Here is a 16,814-nt window from a genome sequence, read left to right as displayed (position 1 = left end):
GAGATTGGAGCCACAAAGTCATACCATAGAAATGTTTTATTTTTTATTGTGGCAACATTGGTTTATAACATTACATAAATTTCAGGTGTACATCATTATATTTCAGTTTCTGTGTAGATTACATCATGTTCACAGCCCAAAGACTGATTACAATCCATCACCATACACGTGTGCCTAATCACCCCTTTCACTCTCTTCTTTCTCTCCTTCCCCTCTGGTAACCACCAATCCAATCTCTGTCTCTATGTGATTGTTGTTGTTTTTATCTTCTATTTATGAGTGAGATCATACAGTATTTGACTTTCTCTCTCTGACTTCTTTCGCATAGTATAATACCTTCAGGGTCCATCCATGTTGTCACAAATGGCCAGATTTCATCATTTTTTATGGCTGAGTAGTATTCCATTGTGTATATATACCACATTTTCTTTATCCATTAGTCCCTTGATGGGCACCTAGGTTGCTTCCAAGTCTTGGCTATTGTGAATAATGCTGCAGTGAACATAGGGGTGCATGTATCTTTATGCATTCGTGGTTTCATCTTCTTTGGATAAATACCCAGCAGTGGAATAGGTGGATCATATGGTAGTTCTATCCTTAATTTTTTGAGGAATCTCCATACTGTTTTCCACAGTGGGTATGCCAGTTTGCACTCCCATCAGCACTGTATGAGAGTTCCTTTCTCTCCACATCCTCTCCAACACTTGTTATTTGTCTTGTTAATTATAGCCATTCTGATGGGAATGAAGTGATATCTCATCGTAGTTTTGATTTGCATTTCCCTGACAGTTAATAATGTTGAACATCTTTTCATGTGTCTGTTGGCCATCTGTATATCTTCTTTGGAGAAATGTCTGTTCAGATCTTTTGCCCATTTTTTGTGTTGTCAGTTTTTTTGTTGTTGAGATGTATGAGTTCTTTATATATTTTGGAGATTAACCCTTTATCAGATATATGGTTTGCAAATTATCTTCTGCCAATTGTTAGGTTGTCTTTTTGTTTTGTTGATGGTTTCCTTTGCTGTGCAGAAGCTTTTTAGTTTGATGTAGTCCCATTTGTTTATTTTTTCTAATGTTTCCCTTGCCCGGTCAGACATGGTATTTGAAAATATGCTGCTAAGAGCTATGTCGAAGAGTGTACTGCCTATGTTTTCTTCTAGAAGTTTCATGGTTTCAGGTCTTACATTCAAGTCTTTAATCCATTTTGAGTTAATTTTTGGTTATGGTGTAAGATAATGGTCTACTTTCATTCTGCTGCATGTGGCTGTCCAGTTTTCCCAACACCATTTATTGAAGAGACTTTCCTTTCTCCATTGTATGTCCTTGGCTCCCTTGTCGAAAATTAGCTGTCCCTAGATGTAGAAATGTTTTAGAACACAGGAGAGAACACCTCTGCTGGAATAGGACTTGCCATTGTCCCTACTGCTTAGAGTCGCTTCAAATAAAAGTCTGGGCTAGGGGCATCCAATTGGCATAGATGAGTCTGGAGATAGACTTTCTTTGTGATTCCTACAGTGTGTATACAAATTTTCATTGTGATTTTGTTTTACATATTCTAACACCAGTACTTCGGATTGGTGTAATAGGACACTAATAGTCACTGCAAAACAAGTTGAAGTGAATAGGATACATGTCTGTGTAGAAATGTGAACCCTCTTACCCTTTACCTGGTCTCTGTTTCTTTCATGTTACTTGTAGGTCAACAGAGCAGATGCATTAACATAGCGATTTTAAGTTTTTTAGTCTCACGACCCCTTTATACTCTTAAAACGTAAGGACTGCGAAGAACTTTTGTTTATGTGGGTTGTATTATTGATACTTACTGTATTGGCAATTAAAGCAAATTTCAAAAAATACTTATTCTTTAAAACAATAGTAAATTCATTACATCTGAACGTGCCCTTGGGTCACACTTTGAGAACGGCTACATTTGTTTATCTGTGTATTAAGGGAATGAACAGTTTTTTCAACAAAACTTCATAGTCTCAATATTATAAGTCTTAGAGCTATTAAAGCCATCAGTATTACAGAAAATTTTCTTACCTAGACTTAAAAATTAACTTTCTGATGTTAAAATACAGAAAGATATGGGGCCGGCCCAGTGGCACAAGCGGTTAAGTGCGCACACTCTGTGGCGGCCTGGGGTTCGCCGGTGTGGATCCTGGGCGCGCACCGACGCGCCGCTTGTCAAGCCATGCTGTGGCGGCGTCCCATATAAAGTAGAGGAAGATGGGCATGGATGTTAGCCCAGGGCCAGTCTTCCTCAGCAAAAAAAAAAAAAGAGGAGGATTGGCAGATGTTAGCTCAGGGCTGATCTTCCTCACCAAAAAAAAAAAAATACAGAAAGATATAACTTCAAATTACATTTTAAGTTAACTGGTATAAAAATAGTTGCAAGCCTTCTTCCATTTAACAGTTTAAAGATGGCTAATTCAGAGCTTTATATTCTCAAACGCTCTTGTATAAATAGTTTCTTACAGCTTCTAAAAAAATATGAAATTTTAAGATTGAATCAATGATTTTTGAGACATTGTAATTTATTCTACAAATATCTTTGTACGACATATGTCAACATGTTTCTGTTGTGTGCTATAAATATTCTCCCAGGCTTCTCCTTTTATCTCTTCTTGTAGACACAAGTTTTTATTTTATTTGGCTGAGCCCATTGAAGCCAGCATGTTGAGGCTAGAGAGTTTCCATGTTCCTCTTTATCTCTGGTACCTGCCCTACCACAGACACTTGACAAATGAATATTTGTTGTGTTCATGTATTACATGAATACATGAACCTTATTCTTAGGGAATATTTTGATGTGTCAAGTGATTGCTGTGTATGGTGTACATCAGAGTGAATGGTCTATCACCCTGACGACTGTTGTCTTGTACAGGTACTGTGTATTAAATAATTTTTCCTCTGTTTTTTGGTGATGTTGCCTTTAATGGATTTTTAAGTAGGGTTAGCTTATAAAATTCTTAATGTTATATGACTTGAGGATTCTGTTTTACTATTTCGGCAAAACTTCATACCACATTTGCTCCTATTTGACTTGAAAAACAAATTACTTGATGCTTGCTAAGCAGATGACATAATGATTTTAGTCATTTTTAAGCTTGTTGTCATTGACTTTTTTTTTCCAGTTAATAGATCCATTGCAGGAGGTTATGTTGCTCTTGAAAGACCTCTGCTAATTGTTTTCTCAATCTTCAGCTATTTTATTAGGATCCTTTTGACTTTGGGATTTGGCTTCTGTAAATTGATTCTTATATTAAGGACTTTTTTCTTTACCCTCTGATGCATTAATTCTTTGGCTGAACTTAGCTGACATTGCTGTCTTTTGCCCCTGTGATCTAAACCAGCTATTTGATAGAACCTAACATGATCATATCTAAAAATTGTTAGAGCAGCTTCTTGATGTGGAACTCCTAGACAGTTTTCCTTACTAAACAGGTGATTGTATAGTTTTGTGACTTGCCCTTTTCATTTATATATCAAATACCCTTTATATCAAATATACTTCTATAAGATTTTTAATGTCTGCTTAGTATTCCATTCTATAGATGTACCATATTTGTTTCCTTAACTATCCGTTTCCTTAAATATCCATATAAATGGACATTTATAGTTTCCAGTATTTTCTCTTCAAAGCAAGGACTATATCCCTACAAATTTATCTGATTTTATTCATAGTATGGTTGTCTAGAAGTGGAGTTGCTTGGTCCAGTATTATAACCATGTGTCAGTATTAGGTTTAGTATGTGTAACAGAAAACCCAAAAGAATAAAAGCTTAACCCAGTAGCCATTTCTGTTTCTCTTATGTAGTGGAAAATTCAGAGATAAGCAGTCCAGGGATGATATGGCAGCTCTACAAAGTTATCAGGAAACCAGACATCTTGCTGTATTAGTTTTTTGTGGCTGATGTAACAAATTACTACAAACTGGGTGGCTTAAAACAACAGAAATATAGTCTCACAGCTCTGGAGGCCAGAAGTCCAAAATCAAGTCAGCAGGGCCACACACCCTCTGGAGGTTCTAAGAGAGAATCTGCTCCTTGCCTCTTCCAGCTTCTGGTGGCTGCTGACATTCCTTGATTGCATCACTTCAATCTCCCTTGTCTTCCACATGGCCTTCTCTTCTGTGTGTGTGTCTCTCTCTCTTATAAGGGTACATGCAATTACATTTAGGTCCCATCAGGATAAGCTCCCTGTGTCAAGATCCTTAATCACATCTTTTTCATATGAGGTAATATTCACAGATTCTGGTGATTAGGAAGTGAGTATATCTTTGCGGGGCGTTTTTTCAGCCTGCCACATCTTCCAGCACTCTGTTCTGCTGTTACTAGAGAGCAGCCCCTGTCTTTATGGTCTGAAGTGGCTCCTGGAGGTCCAGCCATCACATATACATTCCAGGAAACGCAATGGAGCGTGATGAAGGGCACACCCCCTCCTTAAGGAAACTTTGTAGTTCCCGCATAACACTCCTCACATCTCACCAACTAGAACTTAGTCTCATGGCCATTTGTAGCTGCATGAGAGGCTGGTGCTATGGACTGAATATGTGTCCTCCCACAGTTCGTATGTGAAGCCTAATCCCCAGTGTGATGGTATTTGGAGGTGGGGCCTTTGGGAGGTAATTGGACCATGAGGGTAAAGCCCTCATGAGTGGGATTAGTGCTCATCTCAGAAGAGACACTAGAGAGATGCTCTCTCTCTCTCCCCTCCATGTGAGGATACAGCAAGAAGTCATCCCTCTGCAAACCAAGGTGAGGGTCCTCACCAGGAGCTTAATCAGCTGGCACCTTGATCTGGGACTTTTCAAACCTTCAGAACTATTAGAATAGATGTCTGTGGTTTAAGCCACCTAGTCTGTGGTCTGTGGTATTTGTTATCGCAGCTTGAACTGACTAAAACAGCTGGGAGCTGTTGTCTTTTAGCCAGGAGCATGGCTCCCATGAGTACAATCAGTTTAATTATTGAGAAGGAGGGGGAGTGGATTTTTGAGTCTTTGCCTCACATCACTTTACGTTTTGTTAGCCACTGTCACTTGCTTTCCAAAGAAGATGTATAAATGTGCATTGCTGCCGGTAGCGTGTGAGAATAGCCTTGCTAACGATGGGTAATTTTCATTTTTGCCAGTCTCATAGATGGAAAAGAAGCATATTTGTGGGCCCTGCCCCTCTTTTTTCACCACAGAATGGATCAGGTTACTCCAAATGTGGTCTGGCCAACACCAAGGAAAATGGATAATTACCTGCTTCCTTTTCTGACTAGTACTAATATTGATGTGAACAACAAACATGTATACACAGGGAAAATTTAGAAGACAGGAAATAATCAGTAACCAAACAAGGAAAGAGGCACCACCCAGGGCTGTGGTCACCTAGTGGCACAATGAGGCACCACTCCTCACTGTCCCCCACCACTGCAGGCTGCGTGAGTGAGCCCCCAAGACCCAGAGGGTTTTCATTAATTTCTCCATATCTCTGAAGAGAGATGGCCAAGTGGGATCTTTCTCTCCTTTTGTCTGGGAAACAGTGGAAATAGCTTTCGGAGAGAAATAGGGACTGAGCAGTGGACCTGACAGTGAGAATTGAATGCATCAGGGCTGCACACTGATTGGGGAGCATGTCCAGAGACTGCGAGTAGTCAGTCCCCTAAGGGAACAGAGTGAACCTTAACACACCTCAGAAGTGAATGCAGTTTGTAGGCATTCTAGGCCCCATAGTCCCTCTCATGAGCCCTCCCACCTCCTATCTTGGCTACCAAAAAAAGAATGAATGTGAACTACTTGGACTGTAAACCTGTGGCTCATTGGGAAAAACAAACCAGTCTCAGATGTGGTAGAGGGGGAGTTAATAAATGCCCCACAATGTGTTGGAGGAAAGAGGAGGTTTAGACTGATAGCTCAGCAACAAAGTGAGAAGGGACAGCATGGCAGACAAATTACAGCAAGAAAGGAACATAGCCTGAGGAGTGATGTACAAAGAACCCAAAATAAACCCAGGGAACAGGAAGAAATTACCCACTGGTGCTCAAGTTATAGAACAACTCACTATGATGTGGATTAAATACAAGAAGCTCAAAAACAAGAACATAGCACGAGATGAATATAGACTTCGGAAACAAATTGAGGGCAAAACCAGTAGTGATAATTAATAACAAGAGAAACAGAATGGACATGGCAGAAAAAAATCTAACTGCCTCCAGAAAGGAAAGACTTAAGATAATCACAAGGAATGCACATGAAAACGAAAAAGAACAAACATGATTTAAAAAAACAAGTAATTAAAGTTTCTAAAATGGGAAATTCAACAAATAGAACACAAAAAGTATTCCATCCCATGACAAAATTTCTCTGAATTTAGGAAATTCTGGTTGGTTTTTTGTTTGTGAGGAAGATCGGCCCTGAGCTAACATCTGCCAATCCTCCTCTTTTTGCTGAGGAAGACTGGCCCTGAGCTAACATCCATGCCCATCTTCCTCCACTTTATATGGGACACCGCCACAGCATGGCCTGACAAGTGGTGTGTCGGTGCACGCCCAGGATCCGAACCGGCGAACCCCAGGCCGCATCAGCGGAGTGTGCGCATTTAACCGCTTGTGCCACTGGGCCGGCCCCAGGAAATTCTGGAATTTTTGATCGAAGGAGCTTACTTCTGGAAATCTTGATCCTAGGCTTCCAGCCTCTAGAACTGTGAAAAATAAATTTTCTTTGTTCTAAGCCACTCAGTCTATGGTATTTTTGTTATAGCAGCCCAAATAGACTAAGACACTAGTGGTTATAAGATTTATAAAAGAAAAAACAAAATCATTTTACAGTCTATATGGAAAATCCAAGAAAATCTATAAGCTATTAAAACTAAATAAACAGTTTTCAAGTACAAGAGTATTATGGAAATCTCTGACATTAAGAAATATTTTTTAGGGCCAGCCCCACGGCTTAGCGGTTAAGTGCGCACGCTCCGCTGGTGGCGGCCCGGGTTCGGATCCCGGGCGCGCACCGACGCACCGCTTCTCCGGCCATGCTGAGGCCGCGTCCCACATGCAGCAACTAGAAGGATGTGCAGCTATGACATACAGCTATCTACTGGGGCTTTGGGGGGAAAAAATAAATAAATAAAATCTTTAAAAAAAAAAAAATATTTTTTAGGGCCGGCCCCACGGCTTAGCGGTTGGGTGCGTGCGCTCCGTTGCTGGTGGCCCGGTTTCAGATCCCCGGTGCACACCAAAGCACCGCTTCTCTGGCCATGCTGAGGCCGTGTCCCACATACAGCAACTAGAAGGATGTGCAACTATGACATACAACTATCTACTGGGGCTTTGGGGGGAAAATAAATAAAAAAAAAAAATTAGAAATATTTTTTAAAATCCCAGATAATATCAAGTATAAATTACTTTGGAGTATATCCAACAAGTAGACATTATTAAAGAGACAATTATGAAACTTGATTGAAGAAAAAAGGAAATCTTAAATGATGATCAGTACCATATTCATCAGTGGAAAGACTTGTTATTTTATAATTTTATTTATTTTTTTTCCCCAAAGCCCCAGTAGATAGTTGTATGTCATAACTGCACATCCTTCTAGTTGCTGTATGTGGGACGTGGCCTCAGCATGGCCGGAGAAGCGGTGCATCTGTGCACACCTGGGATCTGAACCCGGGCTGCCAGCAGCGAAGCGTGCGCACTCAACCGTTAAGCCATGGGGCCGGCCCTAGACTTATTTTAAATATGTCCATTTGCTCCAAATATATAAATTTAATGTAATTTGAGTCAAATCTCAATAAGATTTTCATAGGATTTGACAAGTTAGTTCTAAAATTCATATGGCAGGCTTAATGAAAAGGGCCCAAAATAGCCAGATAGTTTAATAAAAGGAATAAGGAAGGGAGCCTGTCTTCCCAGTTATATGATTTCTAATAGTAATTAAATCAGTCTGTTATTGACACAGGAGTGGTAGACCAATAAGAACGGAGCCTGAGGCAAAGGTTCAAGTGCTGACGCTTCGTGTGGGGCTGCAAACCCAAGGATATAAGGTGGAGGAAGAAAACAAGGTGGGAAAAGCTGTGAGGCAGTGCCATATGATAGGTCACCTTGGGAGATGGGACTTCTGCCGAATCCAGAAAAATCACGAGGAGAAGTCATACCTCAGAGAAGTGCATGGAAGGAACCACAGAAGTGGCCGTTTATTTCCCTGCCTCCTTCCTTTCTCTCTCTTCCCACTAGTCAAGGTTTACCCCATGGGGAGATGACTCCCACATATTTCCAAATTGTGCTATCCAGCCCTCAGCACCTGCTCGAGAAGCCAGATCCCACCTCCCGCCATGTGGCATTCCCTCCATGTCTGGAAGTGGAGGAGCGGCTCGGCATAGGTAGGGTTCAGAGTGAGGGCCAGGCAAGTCTACAGCTTCAGCTCAGAGCTGGGCAAGGGTGCCATCAGTCATGACAGCAGTGCGGTTCCAGAGGCAGGCAGCTCAGAAAAAGAATGTTAAGGCATCTGAGAGAGTGTACAAGGTTGTGTCCAGTACAAATAAGAAATCAGGAAACAGACATAGGTCTTGACGAAACCTTGGCAGTGGTGGCATTACAAATTAGGAAAGGATGGCACTACCTGATAAATAATGCTGGGCCGGTTGGCTAACCATTAGGAATAACAAAATGAATTCCTACATTATACCAAATAACAAATTCCAGCGCTGGATTAAGGACTTGTTAAATGTAAAAGCAAAAACTCCTGGGATAAAAATACAAAAGTGCCTTTTTGCCCTCTGTAGGGAACAGTTTCTGAAATAAGACCCAAACAGCACACACCGTGAAGGGGAAAGAGTGATAAATTTGGCTGTCTTAAAGTTCAGAAACAACAACAACAAAAACTTCAGTGGCACTATAAGCAAAATGAAAATACTAGCCCCTGGCAGAAGGTATTTAAAATGCATAAAACCAATAAGAGGTAAATATTCATAATACTAAAAAAAAATACCTAGTATAAATCAATAGGAAAAATACAACCAAATAGAAAAATTAGGTTAATTTTGTGAGTAGGCATTTCAAAAAAAAAAGAGAGAGAAAGAAATTCAATGACCAGTAAATATGAAAAGCTTTTTTAGAGAAGTATTAAGTATCAGAGGTGAAAATTAAAAGATACTATTTCACACCTGCTAATTGGCAAGAATGTTAGTCTATTGACAGAGATGCCGAGCAGCAAGAACTTACATTATGGAGAGAGAAGCTCAAAATCAGTGGGTTTTGTGTGTGTGTGTGTGTGTGTGTGTGTGTGTGTGTGTGTGACGAAGATCAGCCCTGAGCTAACATCTGCCAATCCTTCTCTTTTTGCTGAGGAAGACTGGCCCTGGGCTAACATCCGTGCCATCTTCCTCCACTTTATATGGGAGGCCGCCACAGCATGGCCTGACAAGAGGTGTGTCAGTGCGCGCCCAGCATCCGAACCCAGGCCGCCAGCAGCAGAGCACGCTCACTTAAGCACTGTGCCACAAGGCCAGCCCATAAATCCATGTTCTTAAATGCTCTTTAGATGATCAGATCCCTGGAGAGGCAGAGAAGTGTCTGTCCCTAAAATTCGACTCTCCCTCTAGTCTTAGCTCTCCTCTGCCGGGTCCTGCTGTAAGCTTCCTCCTGAGCAGTTGACTGTGTTATTTTCACAACCATCACCCTCACTGTGGGGTTGTTTCTTACTCTTTGTATGTATATGTCAGTCCCAGGTCTTATCTCCTGTTCTTCATGGTTTTCTGTTAATCTCTCATTGACCTTGAAATGTGATAAGTAGCTTATTAAAATTTTGTGCATAACAAGTAAATAGGCCCAGAATAAGGCCTACTAGACTCCTCTGGCAGGTTGATGGAAAGGTACATGTACTTGTATCATATCTGTTTTATTACAGGCCTCAGAGACCTTTTTAATCTTCTCTCTGATTCTGGGATCTTTTTTCTATTAGGCAAAGTTGCTAAATAGAGGAAGTGTGATGAACTTGAATTTAGTCAGTACATTTAATCTGTCATTGTTTATATGTAAACTCTGTACTTCAGGGCCTCCTAATGGTATAGTCTAACTTAACTCATTAAATATACAATAATTGGAATAAAGAAGTTGAAGATTGGCTTATGAATTGGTGTAAGAATGTGTTTGTTTATAAAAGAATTTGAATAATTAATTTGTGATTTTTTTTCTTTATTGACCTGTTTTAACCTGTAAATAAGATTATTCTTTTTAAAAAACACCTTTATTGAGATATAATTCCTGTACCATCCAGTTCACTCATTTAGAATGTACAGTTAGTAGCTTTTAGTACATTCCCAGATGTGTGTATTTATCACCACAATATTAGAACATTTTCATGATCCCCCGAAGAAACCCTGTACCCCTTAGCCATTACCCCCCAGTCCCTCCAGTCCTAGGCAGCCACTGGTCTGCTTTCTATCTCTGTAGATTTGCCTATTGTGGATATTTCATGTAGATAGAGTCATACGATCTATGACCATTTGTGACTGCCTTCTTTCACTTAATATAATGTTTTCAAAGCTGTAGCATGTATCAGTACTTCATGTCTTTTTATTGCTGAATAATATTCCATTGAATGGATGTACCACATTTTATGTATCCATTCAGAAGTTAATGGACATTTGAGTGGTTTCAGCTTCTTGGCTATTGTGCCAGGAATAATGCTGCCAGGAACATGTGTAAACATAATTCTCTTAAGTATATATCTAAGTGGAATTGCTGGATCACATGGTAATTCTGTTTAACTTTTTGAAGAACTGCCGGACTGTTTTCCACAGCAGCTGCACCACTTTACATTCCCACTAGCAGTGTATGCGAGTTCCAGTTTCTCCAAATCCTTGCAAACACTTGCTATTATCTGTCTTTTTTATTTGCCATCTTAGTAGATGTAAAGTGGTATCTTATTGTGGTTTTAGTTTTATGATTTTATAAGGCACATTTCAGGTGTGTTTTTCCGCCACATTTTCTTTTAATACACAAAGAATGACACCTTTAAATTTGTGATAGAATCTTTTTTTAATTGTTGATTTCATTTTTCTGACAGGCTAAGGAAATTTTAACAAAAGAATCAAATGTGCAAGAGGTTCGTTGTCCTGTTACCGTCTGTGGAGATGTGCACGGTCAATTCCATGATCTCATGGAGCTCTTTAGAATTGGTGGAAAATCACCAGACACGAACTATCTATTCATGGGCGACTATGTAGACAGAGGTTATTATTCAGTGGAGACTGTGACTCTTCTTGTGGCATTAAAGGTATGATTAATGAAATTCAATTTTCTTTTTTTCTTGGTATTAAAGGTATGGTTAATGCAATTCAGTTTTCTTTTTTTCAAGCTTTAAACCAGCAAAAGGCAAGAATGGCAGTATTGCCTCTCATCTGTTCTATTTTATGATCCATTCAGTTTATAAACCCTTAAAATAATAGTAGATTTTACATCTTTTAAAAGAGAGGGAGATGAGCATGATACGTTAAACCTCTCTTGCCTACTTCTGTTAAATCATTCTCTTAGGTAATCCATAGCTGAAGTCTTAAGAATCGTTTTTGACTTAGTCACTTATTTCTTATATTTAGTCAGTTAACAAGTCTTGTTAAATTCTTGCCTTGGAAAGTCTGTAATTCCTGTGTCTTTCTGTTTTTACTATCACCACACAGTTCGTATCTTTACCACTTCACACTTCGATTATTGGAATAGCGTGGTAACTAATATTTCTGCCTCCGGGATCTCACCCCTCCAGATCTACCTTGCACCTTACATATACTGCCAGACTAAATCTCTTTTATTTAACACTTTCTTATTGGTACTTCCCTGCTCCCAAATTCTTCAGTGATTCCATGTTGCCTGTAGAATGGAGCTCAAACTCCTTGGCTGGCCCTCTGTAGTCTAGCCTGAATTTGCCTGCCAGTAGTTGGCCGCATAAACTCTTCGACTCAATTCAAAGAATTTCAGTGCTCAGCCTCTCTCCATATATTTCCTTAACCGATTTGCCTAGGAGATTCCTCCATCTGTGATTTGTTGCCCCTTCTGCCAAGACTCAAGTCAAGTCCTGCTTCTTCCATGAAGCCTTCAACAGTTTTAGCCTTACTCCTTCTCCTCTGAATTACGATGAAACGTATTCTCTCACCCCTTATTTATGTTGCATAGTGGTTTATTGCCTTATATTATTTATTTCACATACCTCTTTAGTGAGATTAGTCCCTAGAGAGAAGTCATACATTATACTTGTGTGGACCTGCCTCCTAGCTTTAAGCACTAAGTTTAATGTTGGACGTATAATGGATGCTTAGTGAATGTCTGTGAATTGAAGTATGCATTTGCAGCTTTTGGTTAATTTGGTTTACAGAATCTGATGCCTTTTCATACTTCTTCTCAGACACATTCCTAACTATAAATAGTATGTTATAAGGTATGTCTCTATATTTTCTTAGGGAAAAGAGACTATTAATACATTTGAAAGCTTGCCTGGATTTGGCAAGGGCCTGTTTTTGTTGGCAAAGGCAATCTTCCTGTGGGAAATAAAAGTTGAAAAGGGAGGGAGAAGTTAAGTCTATAGAGGAGTTTGTCTCAGGTCTAAATCTCTGATCTTCGGTATCCATTCAGCAGTAAGAAGTAATAGTATTCTGGAAAGATTTAGAAGACTAGTGATAGTTTGAGGATGAAGAAGATATTTGAGACAATGAATCAGATACTAGTTTATTATAGTAATATAGGTATCAGTCAATAAGGATTTCATTGAAGGTGGTATAAATAGTAATGAAGAAGGATGACTACCTGTATAAAAAATATTTCGAAGTTTAATCAGTAGGACCCGGTTATGAATGAGAACATTTTTACTCTGAAAAAGAATTAACATTTAATTTACTAGCAGAAAAAAGAGCCATTTAAAGAAATGGGTCACTGGTTAATGTGCTTAACATGACACTAGTAAAAATATGGTTTGTACAGCATGGGTTTCTTTTGCTTTTCCTCCAGGTGCGTTATCCAGAACGCATTACAATATTGAGAGGAAACCACGAAAGCAGACAAATTACCCAAGTATATGGCTTTTATGATGAATGTCTACGAAAGTATGGAAATGCCAATGTTTGGAAATATTTTACAGATCTATTTGATTATCTTCCACTTACAGCTTTAGTAGATGGACAGGTGTGTATGTATGTACTTAGATGGGGGCGGGGATAAAAGTAAGAAAAGTAATTCCTACTAGTAACTGAGAGTCTAGATTTACATGACGTGTGTTTCTGTATCCCCTTGGGCCTTTTCTGCCTCTTTCCCTTATACTTAAGATTTCACAACAGGGAATTCGATAAATTGTATGTACTTTGAGACCAGCAAATTTCCATGTTGTTCTAAGATATGTGTGTAAAGCTTTTGGCCAAAGAATATGCCAATATGCTTTTTTATTATAGATAAATATTGTAAATAAATGCTTAAGGCCCTGATGTACAATACTAGTAAAGCAAAGCTGTTTTTTAAAGCTACCTGCACACATATACAGTGTCTGCTGGTTACCATTAATAACTTTTATTCCTATTTTCATGGTAATTGCAAGCACTAATATTGTGTATTACACCTTCTTCACCAAGAAGTGAATGCTTTGTTTCCACCTGTGACAAGTATTAACAGACATAGTTATAAAACATTCAAAAGTATAAGAAAAAATTGTGCCCGTTTCCTGTTATTCCAATTTCTAGAGGTCATCACTGTGTTCATGAGCTGATTTAAATTTAAATATAAGACATACTGTATAACTGTATAATTCTTAAACTATAAAAGCCGAGAGTTGTCAAGGGTACAATAGATCCTCTCTTTGACCACTGGTGGGAATACACTTTGGTTATCACCTTTTCTCTGTGACCCTGACAGTCCATGTTTTCCCAGCTGTGATTTTGGACATCACAATAATTAATTTAAAAGGACAATATTTTGCCTAGACTTGCTAAAATGAAAGAAAACAATTAAACGATGTTAAATTTTAATTAAGGTTTTTTATTTTAAAAAGCAAGATAATCTTCATTCACATAACACTGGACACAATTATTTTAGAAGGATGGCCTATCAGTGTTATGGTAAATTTAGTTTTTTAAATGGGTGCATTAGTAGAGCTTTTATTTATTGAATATGTTCGAGTTAAATTATATATTTCTCCCCCTCCCTCCCAACCTCTTACTTTCAATGGACCATTGATCTTTCTTATTATAGTGCTTTTAAGGAACAAAACAGCCAGTACACACACAGACAGTAACCTGGTGACAGGTTATTGTTTATAAAATTTTGTTGTGGAAAGACTTTATACACCTCAGAAATCAAGTGGATAAAAAATAAATAAGTGTATAGAGTATTGGAACAATGGGACAAGCTAACCTAGCAGATATAGACAGTATATAGACTTTGGTATATTGGTATCCAACAAACAGAAACCAGTTAGTCTTTCCACATATTCATTTATTCTTTCTTTCCTGCTTTACTCCCTTTCATCTATCCATCCATCTTTCCATCCATCATTTATTTATATATCATATGTTAAATGACAGTCTCCAATTCTAAGTAGTAGAACAAAACTCAAACTAGAAATGAAATAGAAAAAGATAAAAGAAAAATCTACTTGCTTGGGAACTTTTACCATCTTTTGTTAACACTCAGAAAATAAAAGGTAAGAATTCACATCATTTCTAAATGACAGTGAAAGTATGGTGTAGACCAAAACTTGGGGATGTAAACAAGGGAGGAAATGCAAGAAAATACGTAGTCTTACATTTGTTTTGTAGAAAAATAGAAAGGAAGTAATGTTATATAAACATTTAGCTCAAAGAATGAAACAGTAAAATAAAGGATTAATTAAAGATAAAAGCAGAAATGGATACCAATCAATATGGCCAAAAGCAGTCTTTGAAAAGTCTGCAAAAGAAATATAATAGTTAAAACTAATCTAGAAAACAAAGAGGGAGATCACATAAAACACTAGGAATGAGAAATAAGGCATTACTATAAGTATGGAGGCGCTTACATTTCACAATAACAGGTACAGCTTTATTACAATAAACTTGAAAAGATGGATGACATTTATTATAGCAAAATATTGTTAAATTGATTTTGAAGAAACTAACTAATGTAAATAGACTACCAAACTTAGAAGAAATCGGAAAAGTAACCAGGTCTAGATAGATCTATAGGCTAATTCTACCAGGCCTTTAAGGAACATATAATTCCTGTGTCCAAAGCTTAGGGAGAAGATGGAGAGCTTCAAAACTCACTCTATGGCTAGTATAACCCCAATACCAAACTAGACGTGGCAAGCACAGAAAAATAAAATTAGACCAAAACCATTTAAAAAAAGTTCTATATCTTATTCATTATTTAAAACTCAGTTATTAAGGAGTAAAATAAAATAACATTAATTGGATAAATAAACTTTATCCTGACTATACTTTTCAGCAGAACATCAGAAACCTGATAAAAATCAGGAGAAAAATGCCCTCTAAAACTTGTATTCTATTCTCTCTGATTTGGAATCCCTAGAGGATGGGCCTGGGAATAAGTCTTTTACAAAAAAAAATCAACTTGTATTATTCAATTTTGTTTTGGAAATCCTAGCTAGTGCACTGAGAATTAAAAAGAATAAAGAATATAAAAGAATTAAAAAATATAAACCTTGAGAAGAAAAAAATATATTTGCAAACAACGTGATTATGTACTCAAAAAAATCTAAAAAACTGAAAAACTGTTGGAACCAATAACGGGAATCAGTAGAGTCTTTGCTGTAAGAGAAACAGAAGAATTTTATACATCAGCAGTAACCAGCAGCAAGTGTAATGGCGGCACAAGGATGGAGATCTCATTCACCAGAGAAGGGGAAAAAACATATACCTAGGATTATAAAGAAAAAAGAGAGAAGAAATATATTTAAATATTAACAGCTCTCTCTGATCATGTGATTTTTGTTCTTTTCCATTGTATTTTATATATTTTCCTCAGTGAATATTTTTAAACTTTATTTTGAAAAGAAGAGCTATTAGGATTGAGTTGCAACCATTATTTACTCTCTATTAACTTTTAGCAGGTAGTAAAACAAATTCCTTTTCTTTTTAAATTCGCGAACAGATCTTCTGCCTCCACGGTGGCCTCTCTCCATCCATAGATACACTGGATCATATAAGAGCCCTGGATCGTTTACAAGAAGTTCCACATGAGGTAAACTTAGTTTTAATAAAAAAGGAAAGAAATATAGCGACATTGTGGTAAAGCTAAATTAGTTAAATATGACTGCTAATAATTTATAACATGTACTTAATTTTTTTGGCCAGGGCCCAATGTGTGATCTGTTATGGTCAGATCCAGATGATCGTGGTGGGTGGGGAATTTCACCACGCGGTGCTGGCTACACATTTGGACAAGACATTTCTGAAACATTTAACCATGCCAATGGTCTCACACTGGTTTCTCGTGCTCACCAACTTGTAATGGAGGTATGTCCTTTTCCTACAGGATGATGATCTTTATTTCAAATAAATATATGTGTCTGTAATAAAGCTTCATGACTTAGAATATCAGAAACATTTGAGAAAGGAGAAAAATCTTGGCTGGTTTTAGCAAATAGGGAAAGTACTAGTTGGCCAGAGCAAAATTGTAACTCACTTTTTAAATTAATTTAGACTTAGAGAAGAGTTGCAAAAATAGTACTAAAAAAACTCCCTTGTATCCTACAGTCAGATTCCTCAGATATAAATATTTGCTTTATCATTATCGTTCTCTCTCCCTCTCTGTCCACCTTCCCCTACAAATATTACTTAAACTTCGTTTTAA

The 16,814-nt window shown here is 37.9% G+C and overlaps 1 protein-coding gene across 1 annotated transcript in view; it reads left to right on the top strand.

Moving 5' to 3' along the window:
* The window catches only part of PPP2CB (protein phosphatase 2 catalytic subunit beta), a 35,103-nt gene that overhangs the window by 10,959 nt on the left and 7,330 nt on the right, over positions 1–16,814 (top strand). The window contains exons 2-5 of the mRNA XM_014786322.2: positions 11,056–11,265; positions 12,984–13,157; positions 16,113–16,202; positions 16,316–16,477. Of these exons, the coding sequence (XP_014641808.2) occupies positions 11,056–11,265; positions 12,984–13,157; positions 16,113–16,202; positions 16,316–16,477 (636 nt within the window). The remainder of the gene's footprint in view (positions 1–11,055; positions 11,266–12,983; positions 13,158–16,112; positions 16,203–16,315; positions 16,478–16,814) is intronic.

Source organism: Ceratotherium simum, chromosome 28, assembly GCF_057802395.1.
Source record: "Ceratotherium simum simum isolate JZ-2026a chromosome 28, ASM5780239v1, whole genome shotgun sequence".
In the NCBI taxonomy this organism is placed as follows: domain Eukaryota; kingdom Metazoa; phylum Chordata; class Mammalia; order Perissodactyla; family Rhinocerotidae; genus Ceratotherium; species Ceratotherium simum.
Note: the sequence above shows the minus strand (reverse complement) of the source record. Positions and strands in the feature narration are given on the sequence as shown.